The 23,017-nt window shown below is 26.9% G+C and overlaps 1 protein-coding gene across 7 annotated transcripts; it reads right to left on the bottom strand.

Moving 5' to 3' along the window:
- Nucleotides 1–270: 270 nt before the first annotated feature.
- On the bottom strand, nucleotides 271–22,895 carry LOC112690840 (zygotic DNA replication licensing factor mcm3-like). 7 transcript variants are annotated; one of them, XM_025564935.1, is made up of 14 exons: nucleotides 22,675–22,895; nucleotides 7,420–7,732; nucleotides 7,187–7,348; nucleotides 6,892–7,064; nucleotides 6,590–6,823; nucleotides 6,339–6,517; nucleotides 6,022–6,257; nucleotides 5,420–5,552; nucleotides 4,735–4,919; nucleotides 4,531–4,678; nucleotides 4,228–4,442; nucleotides 4,052–4,156; nucleotides 3,634–3,826; nucleotides 271–646 (listed from the first exon to the last, which is right to left on the bottom strand). In XM_025564935.1, the coding sequence occupies exons 2-14, from the start codon at nucleotides 7,720–7,722 to the stop codon at nucleotides 459–461; spliced, it is 2,454 nt and encodes an 817-aa protein (XP_025420720.1). In that variant the 5' UTR covers nucleotides 7,723–7,732; nucleotides 22,675–22,895; the 3' UTR covers nucleotides 271–458. The 7 variants fall into 7 exon arrangements, with proteins under 7 accessions (XP_025420720.1, XP_025420718.1, XP_025420719.1 ...); XM_025564933.1 differs by lacking the exon at nucleotides 22,675–22,895 and adding an exon at nucleotides 16,850–17,092; XM_025564934.1 differs by lacking the exon at nucleotides 22,675–22,895 and adding an exon at nucleotides 8,784–9,063.
- Between the last annotated feature and the right edge of the window lie 122 nt (nucleotides 22,896–23,017).

The raw sequence follows: 23,017 nt of genomic DNA, 5'->3' as shown, positions 1-23,017 counted from the left end.
ATATATCAGATAATGATTTATACTCTAATTATCATTTAAATAAATAAATAAAATAAACCTGGTAGTTTTGATTTATTTCAAAATTATATTAAATTTTAAAATTAAAAAAAAAAAAATCTTTAATTTATATCATGTGAATTATAAGAAGTTAAAAATTACAAATATTGTATATTGTTAAATCTTAAATTAACATAATTTAAATAATTATAAAATAAAAAATTAAATAATAATAAATATTTATATTTTTATATAACAAATTTTATACACTGAACATAATTTTGAGAACATTTATTTGTATGCATTGGAAAAAACTAAAACTCTATAAATTAACTCTTATGTCTCGGAAATTATTTTATGACTTATGCATACTATGATAATATTTAAAAGTGTACAAAACATTAATGAAATAATTTTTATAACCAAAACATTCAAATATAATAGATCAATGTACAATATTTTTAATTTATTTGCTTCACAATTTCTTCAATATAATCCGACATAGTCTGCATACTCGGATTGAGATCTTCAAGTCCTTTACTAACCATGCTCAGAGTTTTAATATTGTCTTTTACAATAATTGAAAGACATCCAAATTTTTCAAATGCTAAAAACGAATGTTTGATAGTTTCAACAGATATACTCTCACCTGTAAACCATTTAGTACACATGAATAACAGTACTATAAATTACTCAGTTGACTATAATCTCTTAGACTAAATAACACAGTACTATTTAATCTATGATATATATATATTAGGGTGTTCCTTAAATTTTTTTTTTGCATTTTTGTTGGTCTCACCCACTTAATTTGTGTATATGCCTACAAAAATGAACTACAAAAAGTTTTAAGTCAATCTATTAAGGTTAACCCGTGCCGACTTGAATTTGAAATTTGAGTATTCTAATTCATTCATAATTTAATGATATATTTTACATTTTCATATATAACTCATTTACAATTAGGAAAATTAAAATTTGTTACATAATATATTTTAAATATAATAAAATTTTCTATAAATTATGTTCTTACATACTTCTTCTTATTTATTATAATTTACAAGATATATTAAATTTTGTGTATGAAAGTACTATTTTCTCATATATTTGAAAAAAATAAAATACACATTTGCAAAAAATACACATTGCACATAATTACAGAAATCATTAGATTATTTGAACATTAAAAACATCGTTATGTTCAATATTATCATATTTTTTCTAGATAAGAATGGTATGGATTACGATCTACGAGTCTAATAGATTTTTATTAATAATATCGTGTAGTCGTCTTCGTTACGGTGCGTGATATAGTTGAGTACATCGTTTGTTGTTACGTTTTTTTTTTTTTTTTTTGGTACCTTATTGTTTTGCAAATATGTCTAGAAAATTACGAGCTGATGAACAAATATTTTTAATTGGGTCACCATCTACCCAAATACTAGACTCAAAACTCCCGTCTATTAGACAAGTGCTTTCAGTATTTTTTTATAATGTGAGAACAGTAAAACTTAATACGAGAGAAAGTGCTTCGATAGCCATTCGTGAATACAATATTTTTTGGGAAAAAGCTCGAATTCCTGTCCGAGCAGTTTAGCATTGTATTAATAAACTTTTAAATGTGTACGAAGAATGGCGTGCTCTACAAAAAAATTCACAAAAGGTAGGCGATTCATTTAAATTAAAAGAAACAGAATTCATAAACAAACTGAACAATTTATTTGATATTGCACATGTTAATGCTTTAAATATAATGAAAATTGAAAATGACAAACAGTTTTTAATTAATCAAAGACTTCCTGGTCGAATTGGCTGTCTTGGTAGTATGGACAAAAAGTTATTTGAAAATGAAAACAAAGCAAAAAAACGTAAATATAGTGAAATAGAAAAACTAACAAATCGAAAACTTCAACATTCAAATTATAATGCAACTGAAATTCAAAATCAATTATCTGATATGTCCTTGAGTTCATCGTCGTCATCGTCAGATTCTGATTTCACACAATGCACTTGTATACCAATGAAATTATCAGAAAAAAAAAGGGGCCGCACAAATTTCATTTCTCCAAAGCTTGTTGCTGCATTAGATCGATGTAAATTAAGTGTACGGGACTCAGTTTATATTATTCAAGCAACAGCTGAAGCATTGGATAACGATGTTGATAGTTTGGTTATAAATAAATCGTCCATATATCGATGTCGTGATGCTTTACGAGTTGAACGTGCCAATAAAATTAAAACCAATTTTCAAAGTTCTATTCCTAGTTATATAACTGTACACTGGGATGGAAAAATACTACCAACGTTAAATGTTAGAGACTCAGGTATTGATAGATTATCGATTGTTTTAACCAGTAAGAATCAAGATTTGCTTATTGGTATCCCAGTTAGAAAAATCAACGGGAAAAGAACAAGCTAATGCTATATATTATGCATTAGAAAATTGGGGCGTAACAGATGTTGTTCAAGCTCTATGCTGTGATACCACCGCTTCAAATACAGGGCGTTTAAATGGTGCATGCGTTTTATTGGAGCAAAAATTGGGGAAAGACTTACTTTACCTACCATGTCGCCACCACATATACGAAAAAATTTTACGTGGCGTTTTTGAAACTGTACTTCCTAATACAACGACAAGTCCTGATATCCCACTATTCAAAAAGTTTCGAAACAATTGGAATAAAATTGATATTAGAAATATAACTTCTGGTATAGACGACCTTGAGTGTTGCACTGCTTTAGAAGATGTACGAAATGATATTCTCCACTTTTGTCGAGCTATGTTGCAAAAACAATGTTACAGAGATGACTATAAAGAATTACTTGAGTTATCTATAACATTTTTTAATGGTAATTTGGACAACAAATATAAAATACGTCCACCTGGAGCAATGCATCAAGCTCGCTGGATGAGTAGAGCTATTTACTGTTTAAAAATATATATTTTCCGAAATTAATACTCTTTATCATCCTCTGAAAAAAACGCTATTCGTGATATTTACGGGAAAGAAATTGCATGCTCGCTAAATGTAGTAAATGACACAGCGGAAGGAGCAGTTAAACTTATGGAAGATTTTCACGGAACTTTAACCAAAGACGATAAGAAGTCTGAGTTGCTATTACAATGTATACAAGAACACAGAAGACTATATCCTGATTGTAAAAAGGAAACATTGAAAAAACAATTTTAATTAATAAAAATTCATAATATAATTTTGAGAAAATAGTACTTTCATACACAAAATTCAATATATCTTGTAAATTATAATAAGTAAGAAGAAGTATGTAAGAACATAATTTATAGAAAATTTTATTATATTTAAAATATATTATGTAACAAATTTTAATTTTCCTAATTTTAAATGAGTTATATATGAAAATGTAAAATATATCATTAAATTATGAATGAATTAATATACTCAAATTTTAAATTCAAGTCGGCACGGATTTACCTTAATAGATTGACTTAAAACTTTTTGTAGTTCATTTTTGTAGGCATATACACAAATTAAGTGGGTGAGACCAACAAAAATGCAAAAAAAAAAAATTTAAGGAACACCCTAATATATATATATATATATATATATTTGTATGTATGTGTGTATGTGTATTTATAATATAGAAAACACAATTTACCATGAATTAATATTCCTTCATCTAAATTATTTTGCATTTGCTCTAGTACAGTTTGTACATGTTCATGTTCTGGAACTGAATCACTCGATAAAGCAAGGAAACTTCCAGCACTTTCAGCCATACATTCTAAGTATGGCATCATAATGGATCGATAATACTTTATTTTATTCAAACTGTTTTCATTAGCACTAACCTAAAAAGCAAATGAATGATGAATATCAATTGAAAATGTCATATAATTCAAAAATCATACAAGATAATACTACACAATAATAAACAATCACAAAAGTAACAAGTATACATTGGTATTATGCTGTCATCAAATTATAAAAAATGTTTACAACAACCCAACATTAAAAAATTGTAATAATAATTCTAATAAGTATAGTAAATTAGATAAATAAAAATAATGGCCTACTCTATATTTAATATCAAATTCAATATATGGCTGTTGGTAGTCATCTTCAGAATCGCTATCTAATATTCTTGCTAATTTACGGCTTCGTTTTTCTTCGTCAAGTAACTACAAAATCAAAAATTAGCACATATATTATACACAATAATCAATGAAAAAAAATCATTTTTTTGAAATACCATATCCATCAAAATAATTTCTTCTGCTTCAAAATGTCTAATCACTGAATCTACAATACTATCCAAATTATCACATGGTTTAATAAATATAAAATCAAATTGTAATAAATCTGTAAGAAATTGCACACATTCCATTAGATCGTTTCTTGAGATTTTTGTTTCTATCATTGATTTATTCCAAAACTCTGGACAAACTAGTTTGCTTAATGCAAGAGCTGCAAAATTATCAAATGTAGTAATTAGTACATTGCTTATGATATATTATATAAATTGTTTAAAAATATTTAGTTCATATGTACTGACCAACTATTGACTGATGAAGATAATGGGAGAGAAGACTATTTGCATAATATGATAATTCTATAAGGCTTGATAAATTGAGGATTGGTTTAACCACATAGCCCTCATTGTTTTTTTCATGTGCAACCAATTTTGGCCCCAAGAGACTGAGCTGAAATATAAACAAACATTAATATGTTAAAACACAATATTTTTGTTAAAACTTACTGCATATTGAACTACATCTTTAGAATTTCCGCTAAAACCAATATCTCTATCACATTGGGATAATTTATCACGCATAATAGATAATTCCTTAGCTAACTGTTCTATCGTAGTACCATTTCTATACTTTTTCAAAAGTAGAAAACTCACAGCATTTGTTGACATTATAGCAGTCGATTTCCAACAATCTATAATAAATAATTCATTGTAATTCACTCAATATAAAATAAAATTATTCTATATTATAAGTAACATAAGATATTTTACATATTAATTATTTTAAATAATCTATTTAAACTGTATTTTTCTTTTTACTTATGTACAAAAATGATAGTTAATTTATTTATTCTAAATTTGAATATAATTAAATATTCAAAAACATTTAATATCAAGTTTAGTTTTAATTATAAAATGTACTGTACTAAACTAAAAATATGGTTTATGTTAGCATACACAGACCAAAAACAATAACCCAAATTGTACATTTTTATAACCATTAAAAAATAAAAACACCTTAGTTGAAATTAACGGTTCTGTTATTTATAATATCACCTTTAACTTGAAATACATAGTATATTATGCTGCTAATTGATAAATAAATAAATTGTATTAACATATATATAATAAAAAGTCAACATATCATAATTCAATTCACAGTACATATAATGAATTATTATTACAATATTACCATAAACAATATGTTTCGCCATTCTGTCAACTGTATTTTTATATTGAATGTTTTCAGGTACTTTTTCCATACCTTCTTTTACAGACATTTCGTTTTCTAATTTTGATATCTTATCAATAGATTCATACAAATCCTAAAAATTAAATAGAATTTATTATTACCAATAGCCTAACCAATCAGTTTGATTTAACAAATTTTCAATTACATCTATTTTTGATAAATTATAGAAAATTTATAATTGAAATAATAATTATATCATTTTATAACTATTACAATATGCAATTTAGTATTTATTACTTTATTTTTAAAACACTACTTTATAAAACAAACCATTAAAGTAAAATGTATTTAAAATAATTTTTTAATTAAATAGAAGTTGTAATTAGTACTTTTTATTGAAATCAGAGATATCAATTAAAAAAAAACAATATTCAAATACTTTATCTTTTGTTTTTAATTATTACAATAAAAATTAAATGAAAATAGCAATTATTGAATTTTTACTAGCACTTTAAAATTGTATTTTCTCTAAAAATTATCAAACTTTATCCATTTTGTAGAAAAATATATAAGTTATATGTAATTAAAATACAATAACATACTCGTAGTCTATATGGAACATTAAAGTCCACTCTCATAATTCCATAGTGTGAACAAACAGCTTTAATAAAAGTTAATATAGCTGCAAAAAAAGTTTCCTTTTTTTTGGGTTGTCCAAGTTGTTCTCTGACAAAATTTCCTTCTAATATCTTGTCATAGTTCATAGAAACAGGAACTATCCAAGCATCTTCGACAACTCCTTCACGATAAGCATCTACTATAATACTCAATAAACCACCTATTAACAAATAAAAAATGGCTTTGTTTTGTAATATATACAATATAAAAACTCAATTTTGATTTTGTACAATAAACTAACTTTTAGGAACACAACATTTTCCACTTCTAGTTCTGGCACCTTCTAAGAAGAACTCAATATGATGTCCATTTTTCATACTATTTTTAATATAGCTTCCTAAAATCGACCAGTAAAGTTGATCTTTTTTTGTATCTATTTGCCTTTTAATATAGAATGCTCCCAAGTAGCTCAAAAGCTTACTAAAATGAATTAAAAACCATTTTCCATTTGATCTTTCACTACTTTTGAAGATAATTTTCAAAAATACAAACCTTATGAAAAAAACTCTGAGGTTCTCACCAGCTGCGACCAGAGGTGGTTTAATGTTATGCATAGTCAACACAAGTCCCATTAGTATATAGTCCATATGACTTTTATGCAACGGTAAATATATAACAGGTAAACCGCTCTGTTCGGCTTCTCTGACTCTATCAATTTGACTGGGTTGGACCACGAGGCTAGTGGCCAACGTAGAAACCGCACGAAATGTGAACCATCCAATGAATCTAAAAATGACAGACAACAAAAATAAAACGTTCGAAATAGATGAGCTATTGAAAGTTGTATGGTTTACTTGTAGACCCAGTTTTTCACTTTTGCGCTCATGACTGATAGAATATAATTGGTGTTTTTCCACTGTATTTCCAATTCTTTAGTGAATCGCTTTCCTCCATCCGCCGAATCATCAGCACATGCTTCACGTGCCACCGCGCTGATTGTTTTCACCACTAATTCGTCCTCCAGAACCTAGATTAACAATTCAATTAATACTATACACAGTTCACAAATACACGATTGCGTAAAAATCTATACATTATATTATATATATATATATATATATTATCTGCGAGCATAACACGTGCACTTACCTCGTTATAAATGTATTTGTACTCTTGGCTCTTGAGCTGGTAAAAAAATTTGAGATTGTCGACGAAATAACCGAACATCGACTTCTCAACAGTGCCAATGTTGTACAAGTCTAACATATTTTTTAAATTTGACACAACCTTTTCCCTGTTTTTTGTCATGTGCTGGAATAAGACGATAATTAATATAAATAAAATTGAAATCGGCGCTTAAACACGATCCATAAGATTCTTACGGGTATGCAAACTGAACAACACGGTCCCACGAAAGGACGCATCTTGTTCTGCCTCATGATTTGCCATTTCGAATCCTTCACTTGACACAGTTGTTTGGTGCTAAACACAAAACTCTTTCGAGTTTTCGGACGGTAACGTTGTAACAGATGCTGCTGATCATGCTGCTCTTGATCGTCACCTGCAGCGTTTACGGGAACTATGTATATTTCACGTCTGTCGGGTTGCGGTACGATTTTCGGGTTTTCCGATCGGGTATACTTGTTATAGAAGTTTTGGAAGCTACTTGATAAGGCCTCAACCATCTCGTCGGATCTAAAAAACAAATTGACTAGTAAAAATGTTGGATTACCGCCAGAGTAAAGCTAAGAAAGTGATTACGGGTAGCATGAGCGCACAACGCGAACGAGCACACAAATGCGATCGCTGCGAATAATGAAATTCTAAAAATGTTTGAAAATCACCACCGCACGGGTCGATGAACTGTATAAATAAGCTGACTTATTTTCTTTTTTTATGATGACGAAAACGGTATCAAACTATAATTTTCTCTTTATCATTCATATAATGTACGAGAAACATACATACATACATATACATATGTATTTTTTTTTTTAATTAATTGTAAATGGTTTTTTTTTTACATAAAAATATAATTAACTTAATTATTTCTTGTATGTACGTCCTAGATTTGCCACGAAAAAAACAATAGCATTAATACAGTGCACTGAAAATCGTATATTTTTTGAAATAAATATCCGTTCAATTTTTTTAAATTTAAATTATATTTCTTTATCATTGAAATAAGTATCAAATATCCTAATTAAAAAATAAATAAATATTGGTATTACTCTCGACATCGCTTTTTGTTAATATTTAATTGAAAAACAAAATAATAAACGACCTAACAAAACACAAATACACGAATGAATTGTTTGCTAACTTTTAAACCATATTAAGAAATTAACCATTCAATTATTTTATTTTTATTTATAAAATATTAAATTTTTTTTTATATATTAATTATATATTACTATATTTTTCATATTTATAGTTGTATGATTTTTTGACCTTTTCGTGCCGGGCACGTATTTTATTTTAAATTATAAGGCATAAAAAATTTTTAATCCACGCATTATGTAGTTTATAATGTATTAAAAAACAATACTAGTAATAGTTTTAAAACCCCGAACTCGGAGTTAACATTGAAAAACGAGGAACTGGCGAAAAACGTGTTTTTAAACCATAAATAAAATGTTCAAAATCAGTGTTTTTATATTACACAATTAGTAGGTACACAGGACTTTTGAGAAAAAATTAATTTAAGGTAGTTTCGCAAAAAAAAAAAAAATACTTCACTCGTTACCTCATAACAAACAATATAAAAAACAAACTTTCGTTAATATCTTAATTCACGAACAACGAAATGGTGTCCAGAAACGAAACCGCGTACTGTTTACGAACATTAAAAATCATAACACAATCTAGGACAATTCATGTCAGGTAGGTGAGGTAGATTACGATTGAATAATACAACGTGCATTAATTATAAACGATAGTTACAAAAAAATATTGAACGTTGTCGCTACTGCAGTACCGACGACGATGTGTCTACGATACGACGTCAAGAATGCGACTGTTACGTGACGGTTGTTATTAAAAAATTTAAAAAAATAAAACACCGCTCAGACATAGCTGATGCTCTGCTGTAATGTATATCGCATGAAGGCTAAATCAATCTAACCTTCGCATTGTGGCGTTCTTAGAAATGGGAGGGGGGATTATGAATAATTTCTAGATAGATATACATGGGGCTCTCTCATTTTACACCCCCTAGTATGATATTTAATACACTTTATTTTTTATAATACAAAATTTAATTTTCTTGGATATATGTCTAGATATATTACTTGTTTTCGTTTATTCGAATTCATTAATGATATAATGAAATACTGATAAATAGATATGGACTTATAAGTACCATTGGTATTTCACGGGAGAAATTTAGTCTGTTGTCAACTCGTCTTCGTAACTGATATGCACATAAAAGGATTATAAGTTCAAATGTTTAAAATAAATAATTTTAATATAATTATAATATTTTTTTTTTAAATTATTCAATACATAATTCAAAATTATACCATTCGTTCCCATAAAAATAAAAAATTGGTAACAAATATATAAATATAAAAATATATTAAATATAATCAACAAAATAATTGATGGTGTGTTGACCTAATAATACATTTTTTAGACTAAAATACTTCATTTACTTAAGATTATATTATATGCAACCAAAAAAAACAGACAATTTTATAGTAGTGTCATTAGTAAGTCATGTGTTGCATAACCTGTTAGGTTTATAGGCATAGCTTTGATTTGGTTTTCGATGAAAATAATTATGCTTATTAAATAGACATAAACATATATATCAAATACAAATAGAAGAGATAAACAGTAGCATGGGCGTCCCCAGGGGGGGCAAGACGGGGCACTTGCCCCCCCCTGGAATAATGTTATTTCCATAGAAATTAGTAAAATTCAAAATGTCCACGGAGATTGAAATTTATATTTAATGAAAAAGAATGATGTATAATAATATTTTTTAATGTTTTAATTGTAATAATAATACCTACCTAATTGTAATGTTTTAATTCATAATTTTAATAATGACGAAATATAATAATTTACTATAAATAAAATGTATAAAAAAATTTCATTTATTTTTTTAATTAATTCCCCCCCCCCTAGAAAAATTTCTGGGGACGCCCATGAACAGTAGAATTATGAATAAAAAAAAATGTAATAATCTGTCAAAAACGATTTTATATGTTATCGAATTATATGTTATTGATTATACCAGGATCTATTATCGAACTGAATGTTATTATCTTGATACATTAAAAACAACACATATAAGAGTTCGTTTACAAACTGAACGTATCTTTATGATTTAAATTTTTAAATAAATATAGTCAAAAAAGTTTTTTTTAAACTTATGCAAACTAAAAAAAAATTATTTTTTTTTATTAGTAGATTTATAATAGATGGAAAAAAAATAATTAGATATAACATCAACTTGAATCAAATTATTCAGTTTCAATAACCTTTTTTTATTGCGCTACAATTATTTGAGAATTAAGACTTAATTTGTTTACACAAAAATTGTAGCTGTAAATTCAACTTCAAAAAATACTATACCTGAAATCAAAACAGTTAAAAAGTATTAATCTTATAACCACATTAGTAAATATAATTCAACATAGATAATATCTATAAATCTATTAGACATCAACTATAATCTACCGTATTACAACATTAACTTCGTCAGTAAAAATTCATATTGCATTCAATTTAATAATACATGTTAGTCTTATAAATACATAAGTTCATTAATTGAATCATAATCCTAAGCGTTAATATTCAAATAATTAACCAATAACATAATAGTTTAAACATAATCATTTAAATTAATCTAATATTTAATAATATAGATATGTAGATTTAGAAGTAGGAATAAGTATATTCACCGTATTAATGTACACTATAAATAATTTAATACAATTAAAAAAAAACATTATAAATAATCTCGTAGTTATATAGCAGTGCTATATCGATTCCCCTCTCTTCCTTCAAAATGTCAAATAAATTTTTTTTAAACTATATTTTACATTATTTAGTTTAAAAACGTGTTGCGATTACAAAATGTCCTATAGTGTTAACTTATGAATTAAGTATAAATTATTATTTTATCAACATATAACTAAGCAGTAATAAAAAAAATTTTGTAACATAATTTATCAACAAAAAAATCAGAAACCACCCGAAAAAAAATTGCTGGCTAAATTACGGCATATCAAGATGTTATTGCAAAATAATAACTTAGGTACTACTGACATTTTAGCTTATTGAAAAGATCGGTTTATAAATAATAAATTATATCAAATATAAAGACGGACTTTTATAACAATATAAATGATCGTTACAATTTAACAATTTGAATGTTAATTCAAAATTGCATCTATTTGTTGACATCAACCAAAAGTGGTGCATACAATTACAAATATAATTTTGAATTTCACGCGGTGGCACAAATTACCAACTCTAGTTTATGAATATAAATATAACGTAAGCCGTAGCATAATACGTTTATATAATATATATCTTATACTAATATATATATATATAAGCAAAACATTTCTCTTAATCACATTGCGTGCAGTCACACGATGATTCTGAACAAGTTTAAATATACGATAAATCATGAGACTTGGAAATTGTCTAAATTTAGTACACAATAAATTGAATTCAGTTGCTTACAAAAAGTTGGTGACGTTGAAAACCCATTAGTTAAATCACTGATATAAGTAGGTAGTAAATATTTAATCGTTGTAGCAATTTTAATAATATAATAGCAGTACTAATTATTACTGTAATTAATTATTTATTAACATAATTTAACCTAATTAGGATTTACAGTTTAAGATTTTAATCGGAGATATACGCAAACGATATGTCAAGAAAGTTCACAATAGAAGCTCTGGATTTTTAATAAGGGACTTGGAAACCCAAATAATACTATAAAACAGTTTAAGACTGATTTAGTATAGTTAAAGAGACATTTAATGTATTTATGATTAAAATTATACTCGTATTTTGACTGATGTTATATTTAATAATAGTATGTAGCTTATCTATATATAATTCCTACAAAAAACTTTCTTGAAATTTTATGGTATTATGTACTTATAAATAATGATATAACATAATTTATCCTTTAAATTCATGATTTATTTAAGTTAATAAAACATTCTTACACCGATTCTTAATAAAATAGTAGTCATAAGCATAATTATATGGATTTTCGGGGTATAATCTCACCAAAGTTGCTCATAACTCTTCCAAAATGAATAAACCATATTTATAGATAACATTATACAGTAACCTAACCTCGATAAGATGGAACTTATGTAAGACGGAAATCCCATTAATACGAAAAATTTCTTTGGTCTCGTTTCAAAAACATAATGAATTCATTCCGCCAAGACGAAACCCTCACTAAGCCGGAAACGAACACGTTTCCGTATTAAAATTGGCTCAAAACTCCCACGAGAAGGAAATATAACATGAAAAGCTTTACTAAAAACGACATAGTCAATGTTATTATGGTATTGTCGACATCCATACCTTGACTGAAATTCAAGACATCTTTGTTGCTATTAATGTTAATCCAGAATAATTTCTTCACTTAGATTACCAACTTGAGACATAGCAAGCCCAAGGTTCGGCTATATCTATCGTTAATAATCAAGGTGAATATACAATAAATAAATTATAAAATATCGTTTTAAAACATGCTAATTCAAAAAAACATTCAAAACAAATGACTAAAAATATATTGATATTTTTTAATTAATTTTTTGGGACTTGAAAATATTTAGAATATGATAAAAAATGTACGCGACTCCACTACTGCACTGTTTTAGATTGCTTTGGCGTCTTTTTTTCGTAATTGCACCGCACCAATACTAAATTAATGAAATTAATGAAATTTGTTGAAATTTTAATTTATTTTCAAATAATAAAATCTTATAAGGTGAACAACAATGGTTTTCTACCATTACGCCAGGGTATAAGAAAGATATGATGTAGAATAAATACAAACATAATTAACTATAACATTTTTCCTAAACGTATATTAATTTTATGGAAAACCATCTCGATTCATACAAATGTGCAGTAATATTCGTGATTCGATCGTGTCATGTTTGATGGAAATAATTATGCCTGAAAGAGACAAACAGTTAATTCTTTTAGGTAATTTTAAATACTGTTTTGTTAGAAAACGTAAAGAAGGGTATATTAAATGGGTCTGTTTAAACAAAAATTGTTCTGCGAGTATTGTAACAACTACTGATAAGACCTCTCTACATTAGTCTACTGATGAGCGCAACCGTTTAGATAAGTCAACAGAAAATTGAACGACACATCTTGAGAGAGAATTGTAAAAGAAAAGCTGAAGATAATATTTCCACGAGACCATTAAAAATTATACGAACTAAATTAATTTTAGATAATCCAGCAGAAATAAGACACAGCGATTTACAATTTGTAATGCGATATACAGTAAGCGGCATAAAATGTACCGTTTTACCCACATATTTCAATGAAGCAATATCTCAACCAAAACTGGTGGAAAATGATTTTTGTTTTTTTTTTTTATGGAAATCGATTTGTTTTTGTTCAGGAAGATTACGAATTTATTTGTATAACTTAAAGGAAAATTTCAAATGTATGACAGCACAAAAAATCAGTTTTTTGGGAACATCACATTTCATTATCAACATTTTTTTTACAACTTTATACCATACATTCTTTCACACATGGTATTTATGTCCTTATTATAAATATATATATTTTTTTTGCGCATAAAACAAAAGAAACTTATTTAACTATGTGCAAATATCTTTTGAAACTCTTTCAACAATTTTTTACTTCAACATTCGATGGTCAAAAACTTCATTTATATTTTGAATCTGGAGCTCATGAAACTATAAAATAAATATTTCCGAAAGTGATGATTGCAACATGTTTTTTTTATTTAGGCAAATTTTGGTATAGAAAGGTAATATTTAAAATCTAACCTTATCTACAAATTAGTTTATAAAATATACTGATTATCTAAAAAATATTTACAGATTAATGAAGATTCAAGTTAAAACTTGTTTTTTATAGATTAAATCAATATAAAATAGATAAAATACACCAAAATTAGCATCAAAATAAAAGATGAAGGTAGAGAATCTACGTCTCAAATTCCTCCGAATTAGTAACCCTATGAGGAACTCAAAATACAACGCTTTTTTTTATTCTTCTAATCATCAATTAAACAACAAATATTCTGTATTCATGTAATGTATCAGATACAAACAATGCTGTAAAAGGGCATACTCAATAATCCCAGTAAGTAAACTCTTCTGGTGTTGAACACCATGACACGCGATACCCAACATGTAAACTCAAAGAGAAAGCCATTTCTGGTTTAAAACGAATGTTCTTGGACTGACCTCTTAAGTCTAGTTATATTCTTTAAGTTCACATATTTTCAAACAAGTATGCACACAATTTGTAACTAAATATTTAATTTTGTAAATTATTAGAATATTTCATAATAGAGGCATTAAAAGCACCAAACATAATGTAACTATAATATTTAAATTTCTTCTTATACCTAATAATAACATAATATTCTAACCAGTAAAAGAAAAAAAAAAATCTACATTACCAAGATTTAAAATCGCGAATCTTTAAATAAATTAAGAATACAAATACAAAAATGTAGACAATTGATTACATATTTAAAATTAAATTTACAAATAGATTATTAAATTAAATTTTTGAACTACCTAAGATTAAAATAATTGATTCAATTAACATTGAGATATCAAAATAATTATAATTAAAAGTAGTTACTATATGTTACATTATATTCAAAAATACACGAATCTCAATGAATATCGTTTATAATTATTATAAATGTATGACAAAATTATAAAAAAAATTAAATACAAATCTACTAAATAAAATATCTTATAATTAATACTCGAAAATGTAAAGATAGAGGTTCCGAAATTGTGGTATATGAAAAGTTATGTATTAGAGTAGGAAGAAACTGAAAATCGCAAATAACACGGAAAATAAATCAAATTTGAATTTGATTTTTTAATGTTTATAACAATATAGTAAGTCATTATGTTTTATCATTTGTTTAATTTATCGTTTATCATTTTGGTTGTATGTCAGTTTTTTCTGGAGCAGGGCAATCGGCATACTCTTATTAAATTGCCGACTCGTCGGCTTATTTTACAAAAGTGCTGATTTTTGTGGAGGGAAATGTAAAACAAGTCCAAAAATATAATGATTTGTACTTTGTGCATAAGTATTCGCATAGCACACGTCTCATTTTTCTGATTCACAACAAATCAATGGTTTTATAAAAAACGTTTTTATATTTTTATGATGTGTCACTTTGGAATAGGTAAATTTTAGACTGTAGAAAATGTATGAGTTGTCCCCTCTTCAAATGACGAAGTTGTTGTACGTGATTATTATTATCCTCAATAACGAAAAATACATTAATAAGCAATAAGCATTGGCACCACACACCTTACACGAACGTACTTTTAGTGGTATTAGTGGTACGTAACTAAATCATAAAAAACAAATGGGTTAAGCGGAAAAAATTGTTTAGAAACCTATCTTAAGATATACCAACAAAAAAATATCGCTCAAGGAGTCGAACGGGAAATTAATTGAGGTAAAAATAGGACTTTCTTTTATTGTATGTAATAAGTAGTAAATAAAATTAACCCTTCACTTATCATTAGCAGTAAATTCTATTAGTAATTTAGAAAATCGTCAAGTAAATTTGAGAGTGCTAAGACCCTTTTCGACAGACGAAGGAGTATTTTAGATGTTGAAATTAAAGCTTAAACACAACTGCTTGAACTTTGCGAAGACAACACATAGGTAATAGATTCTGAAAACACAAAACTACCAGCATTTTGCGAAAAAATATTAAAAATATTTTGCTTAGGGTTTGAAATATACTTGCCACGCTACTGCTCCCCTCCCTCATAGGACCGGTACTGATAATTATATGAAAAAAATAATAATACTTCATGTTAAATATTTTATTATTTTCCTATTCACTTTAAAAGCATTCCTAAAATCCCAACACCTAATATATATGACATTCAAAGACATATAAAGTACACATAGTTGTCAGAAATTTATCACATGAGATGTGCCTATGAGAAAATGCACCTATATTCAGAACACATAATATATAAAATAATAATAATAATAATATAGATACATAATATACTGATTAGAAGTAATAAAAAAAAAAAACACGGACAAAATTACAAAGTACTATTGACCATATAACAAGTTTTTTTAATTAAGAATACAAAGATCGCTTCTAACAGACGAGGCATAGAAAAATATTAATGCACAATAACAACGAATATTATGAGATAATTATCTTAATGACAATTAAAACATTCCATAAACGTGAAATTTGTACCTACGCGACTAAAATGAACTTATAACACAATCAATCAAAAAAAATTATTGATAAATACAGATAGAATTACCTGAACCCATCTTTTTTTATATTCAACTAAATTCATCTTAATAATTTTGAATTTAAATATTTGTGTTCACTTATTGGTTACAAAATACAAACCAGATGGGTAATTAATATCAATACTTATTTATTATCATAATAATTACGGACTAACGTTTTAAATGGACAAATAAACTATATCCGAAACATAACCGATAATGAAAAATTATTTTTAAATAATTGAATTTTCTTTATTGAAATTAATTTTAATTTAATATATTTATAGTGTGTTGTATACTTACATAAAAAAAGAAATAATCCAAGCTAATATAGTTGCAATACCCATGATATAATTAAAGATGTCTTCCTCCAATATTATCAATTACCGAAACATATCGAATACACATGTAAAACTTAAATCTTATTCTCATATACACACGTTACATTTTTTAATGTTCACATACTAATGAAAAAAATTACTATTTAGAACGTGCTTTGGAATATCGAAATCATAAGTAAAATAATGTATTATTCAATAGTAATTAAGAGTACACAATGTCTACATAAACGGTAGACAAACCAACATAAAACTCTAAGTCAAACAAATAATGAGCATATTTAAATGTAAAAATACAATATATTTTTACAATTTTATGTAATATTTAAATAGTAATTATAAATTAGAAAAATTGGAAAATGCACAACAAATAGTTTTCTTAGTGGCATATTTTTAAATTTGTCGTTGTCGAAGGGAGAGAGATTAATTTTTCTAACAAATAAGTATATAAGGTATGAATTAATAACTAATTATCCTATTATTGTTATAAATCAAATAAAAGAGTTACTTACAACTATATTATATAAATGAATGTTCTCTTTCTCTAAATAAAAATTAATATAACAATTTGAATGATGGTAGTATAATTAAATACATTTTTTTCTAAGTATTTTATATTTTGTATACTCAGTGGTATTTTTTTTTTTTTTTGAGGGGGCCCCGGTTCTCGACCCTTCCACAGAAGAAAAAAAAGGTTCAAAAGTCAAATGACTTGTTACGACGAGAACTGAGGCCTCCTCGAAAAAAATTCCACTAAGTACACAAAATACTCAGAAAAAAATATAATTAATAATACTACCATTATTTAAATTTTTATATTAATTTTTAACCAAATCAAACTAAGTAAAAGAAATATAATTAATTATACTACCATCATTCAAATTTTATATTAATTTTTAACCAAATCAAACATAGATAAAATACACTTAATTAATAATAAGTACCTACAATTGTATTATATACATAGCATGATTAGTGTTTTATTAATGAATACGAATAACTATACGTCAAATCAAAATATTCAACATGAAAACATATTTCTCTTTATTTCAATAGATTAAATAATAAATTTAAATGTTAGGCTAAAATTAATAATATTACAGTTATGTTATTTATCCAATTAAATTTAAAAAACTAAGAATGATTTACAATTTTTATGAAAAAAAAAATACATAAGCAATATTATAATTAGAAAAAATATACATAAATAAAATTAAGAATATTTTCACTATGAATTAAGAATTTAGTGTAAATATATCAATTTTATAAAATAATACATAATAAAAATTATATTAAAAATATAATTCCATCAGAAAACATTATAAAGTTAGCATCCATCATCTTATAAATAGCTGCATAAGCTTCATTTTCAGTAAATGTATTTGTAGCATGTTCTTCATTAATTATAGTAAGCATTCGAATAAAATGTATAGACTGTATCCTCTGCTTCTGAAATATATTACTCAAAGTTAATTTAAATATTTTGTATCTATCTGGAGAAATTGATGTATTTTCAGGTGGAGGTATAACTGATGAAACATTAACTGTTTCTGAATTATCTTCAACTACTTCCATAACATTTTGAGGAGTATCAGCATCTTCACCATCTTGAAATGAATATGGATCATCAGTATTAGTTCTTGGTTTACTTTTAGGTGGTTTTCCTGGTGAAACATCTTTTTCTTCATCAGATTCTTCATCACTATGATGTCGTTTCCTCTTGGGTTTCTCTAACACTTTTTTAAAGTAAGCGAATTGAACAAGTTCAATTGCTGCATTAGCGTCCTGTTGTTCAACATTTTTAGACAAACGAGCTTTAGCATGAGCAGTAGAAAGACGAATCAATGTTTCTAATGTTCTGACTGTAACAGGCTGAGTTCTAGCAGCATCAGATTCAACAGCTTCTTGAGAACGAAGTCTAGAGTATTCTTCAGCTATAACTTCAGATGCTTGTTCAGTCAATACAGGTTTAACACACTTGGCAATATGTATGTATTTTCTCATAAATTGACTGCTCAAAGTCTGTTCAGATTTGTTTCGAGCTCCATGAAGTAATGGCTCATATTTTTCAAACATACGAGTTTTAGATGGGTCATTTTCATCGATTTCTAGATTTCTAGTACTTAAAATATCCACACCTGAACCCATTGGTAATGCTTCACCATCTTGTTCTTTTGGATCTCTATACCTATGTATACGAACAACATGCTCAGATATCATTCGATCATTTTCACTATCAGGGGTATCTAAAATAACAAACAACAAATCAAATCGAGACAATAATGAATCTTGCAAACCTATATTTTCCATTGGAGTTTTAAATTGATCATATCTGCCATAAACAGGATTAGCAGCTGCTAGAACGGAACACCTAGCATTAAGCCTTGCATGTATACCAGCTTTAGATATTGACACTCTGCCTTGTTCCATAACTTCATGAATAGCTGTTCGATCCATATCTGACATTTTATCAAATTCATCAATGCATACAACACCTCTATCAGCAAGCACCATAGCTCCTGCTTCTAATCGTCTATCACCAGTTTCTTGATCTGTAGTAACTGCAGCAGTTAAACCTACTCCTGAACTTCCTCTACCTGTAGTAGCTACAGCTCTTGGAGCAGCACATAAAACATATCTCAGTAATTGTGATTTTGCAACACTTGGATCACCGATTAATAACATATTTATATCTCCACGAAGACGTGTTCCATTAGGTAAAATTTTTTCAATTCCACCCAATAAAAGACAAAGAATAGCTTTTTTAATAAAAATATGACCATAAATAGAAGGAGCTATTGAATGAGCCAGTAAATTAAATATATTACCCTTCTTTCTCGATAACTTTCTACAGTTAAAAACATCTTCTCTACTAACTGAATATGTTGAATCTTTACTCAATTGCGAGACATTATTAGCAATAAGAATAGTTCTGAAATTTCCAGTTGTATAACCTCCTTGTTTAGCAGGAAGACAACGGTAACTTCCAACCACTTGCACACGATCTCCTGGTTTACAACAATCAACTAAATCATTATCACAAATAATATCAACATAACGAGGCAGTTGCCCAGCAGGTGCTTTTTCTGGCATTTCTTGTATTGTTATGGTCTGATGATCTTTATATACAGAAAGCCCATATTCAGTTTCCAACGGATTTCCATCATCATCTTTTGTTGGATAGACAGTACTACTCGGAAATGCAGATGTCGATGTCATATCTGTATAACGACGTTCTATGGTTTTTTTAGTTACTGGACAAAAATGTACACTTTTCACAATTTTTGGACGAATCAAGGAACACTTAGTAACAATACCTTCCAAACAAACCAAGTTACCCAAAAATTTACTATTCAGAGTTCTAGGAGTTACATGGCGACTTCCAAAACTTCCTTCAAAAGCAACAAAAAATTCATCGTATTTATTAGCAAAAGTAGAATCAATATTTGCAACATATTCTTTGAGTGCACGTTCGAAAGCAAATTGTTCTTCAAAAGTATTTGTTAGTAACGCTTGGGTTCTATTAGGATTTTTTTTGCGCAAATCATTGATGTCAATTAATAATCTTTGGCTATTCTCATCAATCATAAGTTTTACCTTCTTGTGATACACATTTTGATTTTCTTCATCGTCCAAAAAACTATAATACTCCTTTTGGGTGTCTCGCAATCTCTGTTCAATTTCTTCCTCCATTATTTAAAGCACTATAAAAATAAATTAAACAGGAAAAAATAAGTTTAATTAGTAAATAAAATAAATTCAAGGAGCCTTACAGTTTTTTATTTGAGATATCGTAATGAATCCGGTAGAAGAAAAGGTGAAAATTGTTTTCAGCACTACAAAGTGAAAATCTACAGAAATTATAATTTATCTGCACTAATAAATTTATTTTAGGAGAGTATTAATACTTTAAAAACTATATAATTATAATATAAAGACAAAAGAAAACATACAACAGTTCTAAAGTATTAAAGAAATCTTATAACAAGAGCGGATTTCAATGCAAAGTGCATATTTTTTTGGTTGATCATACACAATGCTTTCTAAGAACATAATTTTATGTAACAAGGGTTTCAAAACTACAAATTTTATCTTGCATTTTTTTATCATTAGAGCATTTTTAGTATTATTGAATCATTTTGTTGGTTTTTAATGCATATTTGTTTGACATACATAACAAATTTAGCCTATTCAAAATAAAATCAAAAGACAAATTATTTTCTTGATAAGTAGGTTTATCAGGTTTTCCCATACACACTGTCAATTTTTATTTTTCGATTCAGTTATTATCTTATTTTAATTTATTATAGAATATGGAACGTCACCAGTATTCGGTCAAATAACAAATAATCAGACAGTTACATCACAGACGTTGCTCAAATTACATGTGAATGTGATTTTAATGTATTAAATAATGCCCAAAATAAAAAAAGTTATGTCATTTTTGTGATAAAATGCATTTTTAAAGGAAATTTTTTAGAGCATATTTGTATGATTTTAAATGCATTTAAATCCGGGCCCAACTTATAACAATATAACTCAAATGCAGTGCCGCAAAAAATGGGTGTGCAAAGTGTGTCGCACACACGGGCCCCAAGGCTTACATACATTTGGGGGGCCCCTAGTTCCAGCCTAAAATAAACTACACTTAACAAACACACGATTATTTAATAATATTATATTATTAATTTATAATAAAAAGAAACTTTTTTTAAAATTTAGGTAAAGATGTTATAATATTTTAGAGTAATTTAATATTTATTTAAAAATGAGTACATTGAGTATTTGAATAAGCATACATCATATCTACCTAAACTACTTAAATAAATTTACTACATAAATATGTAGTGAACTATAATATACAACAGTTGAAGGTATTTAATTTGATATATATACATATATCATACACTAACTGATGTAAAATGTGTTTTAAAACCTAAAAGAATTGATACTTATAAATAAGAAGTACAACAAAAATAAATCTTAGAAAGGGACCCAATATAATTACTGCATTTGGGCCTCCCATTTTGTAGTTGGCGCACTGCCCAAATGCCTAATTAATTGTACCTACTCATAAAATGTAGTATTACAAATAACACATAACAATAAACATTGATGAAATAATAATTAAGTTACAAAAACTAGAAGTATCAATACACCTTTTAAGTAAAACCATACTATAATTTGAACAACAAACTAAATAATTATTTCATTCACTCCATAAATCCAAATATCAATTATTAAGAATAGTATATTTAATTCCCATCATAATGTACATCTTCTCTTGTAAAATCAACACATATTATAAAAAAAAACAATATTTTTTCCAATGATAATTTTTAAAATAATGTATTTCAGTAATATATTTAGTTAGGTATATACTAGTAATGATAGTAGTACTACTCATACACTTTTGCATTTTTCTTTACAAAAATGTGAATTAAGTTAAGTAGTTATATGTTTTAGTAATTATCCAATAGTATACTACACATATCATAATAAATAATATTAAACAATAAACTAATACACTATTTGATATTAATTAAACTTTTTTATACTGCTAAAATGTACTCATTGTTAGTTAAATTTAGATAACTCGAAGATTAGATCAATTTTTATTCACAAATAAAATTGAATTATAACTCAAACGGGTTGGTTGATATTCAAACGCTAATATTTGAGTGACACATCGACAGAAAATTATTTATTTATTTTATAATTCTAGTGCCAAATTATACGATAGTAATAAATATATTTCCAAACATAAATAAAACGGTTAAGAATACTTACGTTTTTGAAAACGAATTTTTGGCGACGAAAGCACTTACGTATAAACAATATTATAATAGTAAATGTTTTAGGCTTGCCACTCTCGTTACATAGATGTCTGCTGGCCATTGGATGCCCATACACAATGATTATTTTACCGCCAAATACGTACGTGAATAAACTAAACAATAATTTGAAGGTTACACTGAACACTGGTATCTTCGAATACTATAATAGTATATAATACTACTATAATATTACGATTGTAAGCAAGGCATCCAGCTATACTCTTATTCCATGGAAATCATTCATCTGCTTATCATTATGGTTGCTTTGAAAAAATTGCATGGAACATAAAATATAA

The sequence above is a fragment of the Sipha flava genome, unplaced genomic scaffold, assembly GCF_003268045.1.
Source record: "Sipha flava isolate LNK unplaced genomic scaffold, YSA_version1 522_pilon_pilon, whole genome shotgun sequence".
NCBI classification, from domain to species: domain Eukaryota; kingdom Metazoa; phylum Arthropoda; class Insecta; order Hemiptera; family Aphididae; genus Sipha; species Sipha flava.
Note: the sequence above shows the minus strand (reverse complement) of the source record. Positions and strands in the feature narration are given on the sequence as shown.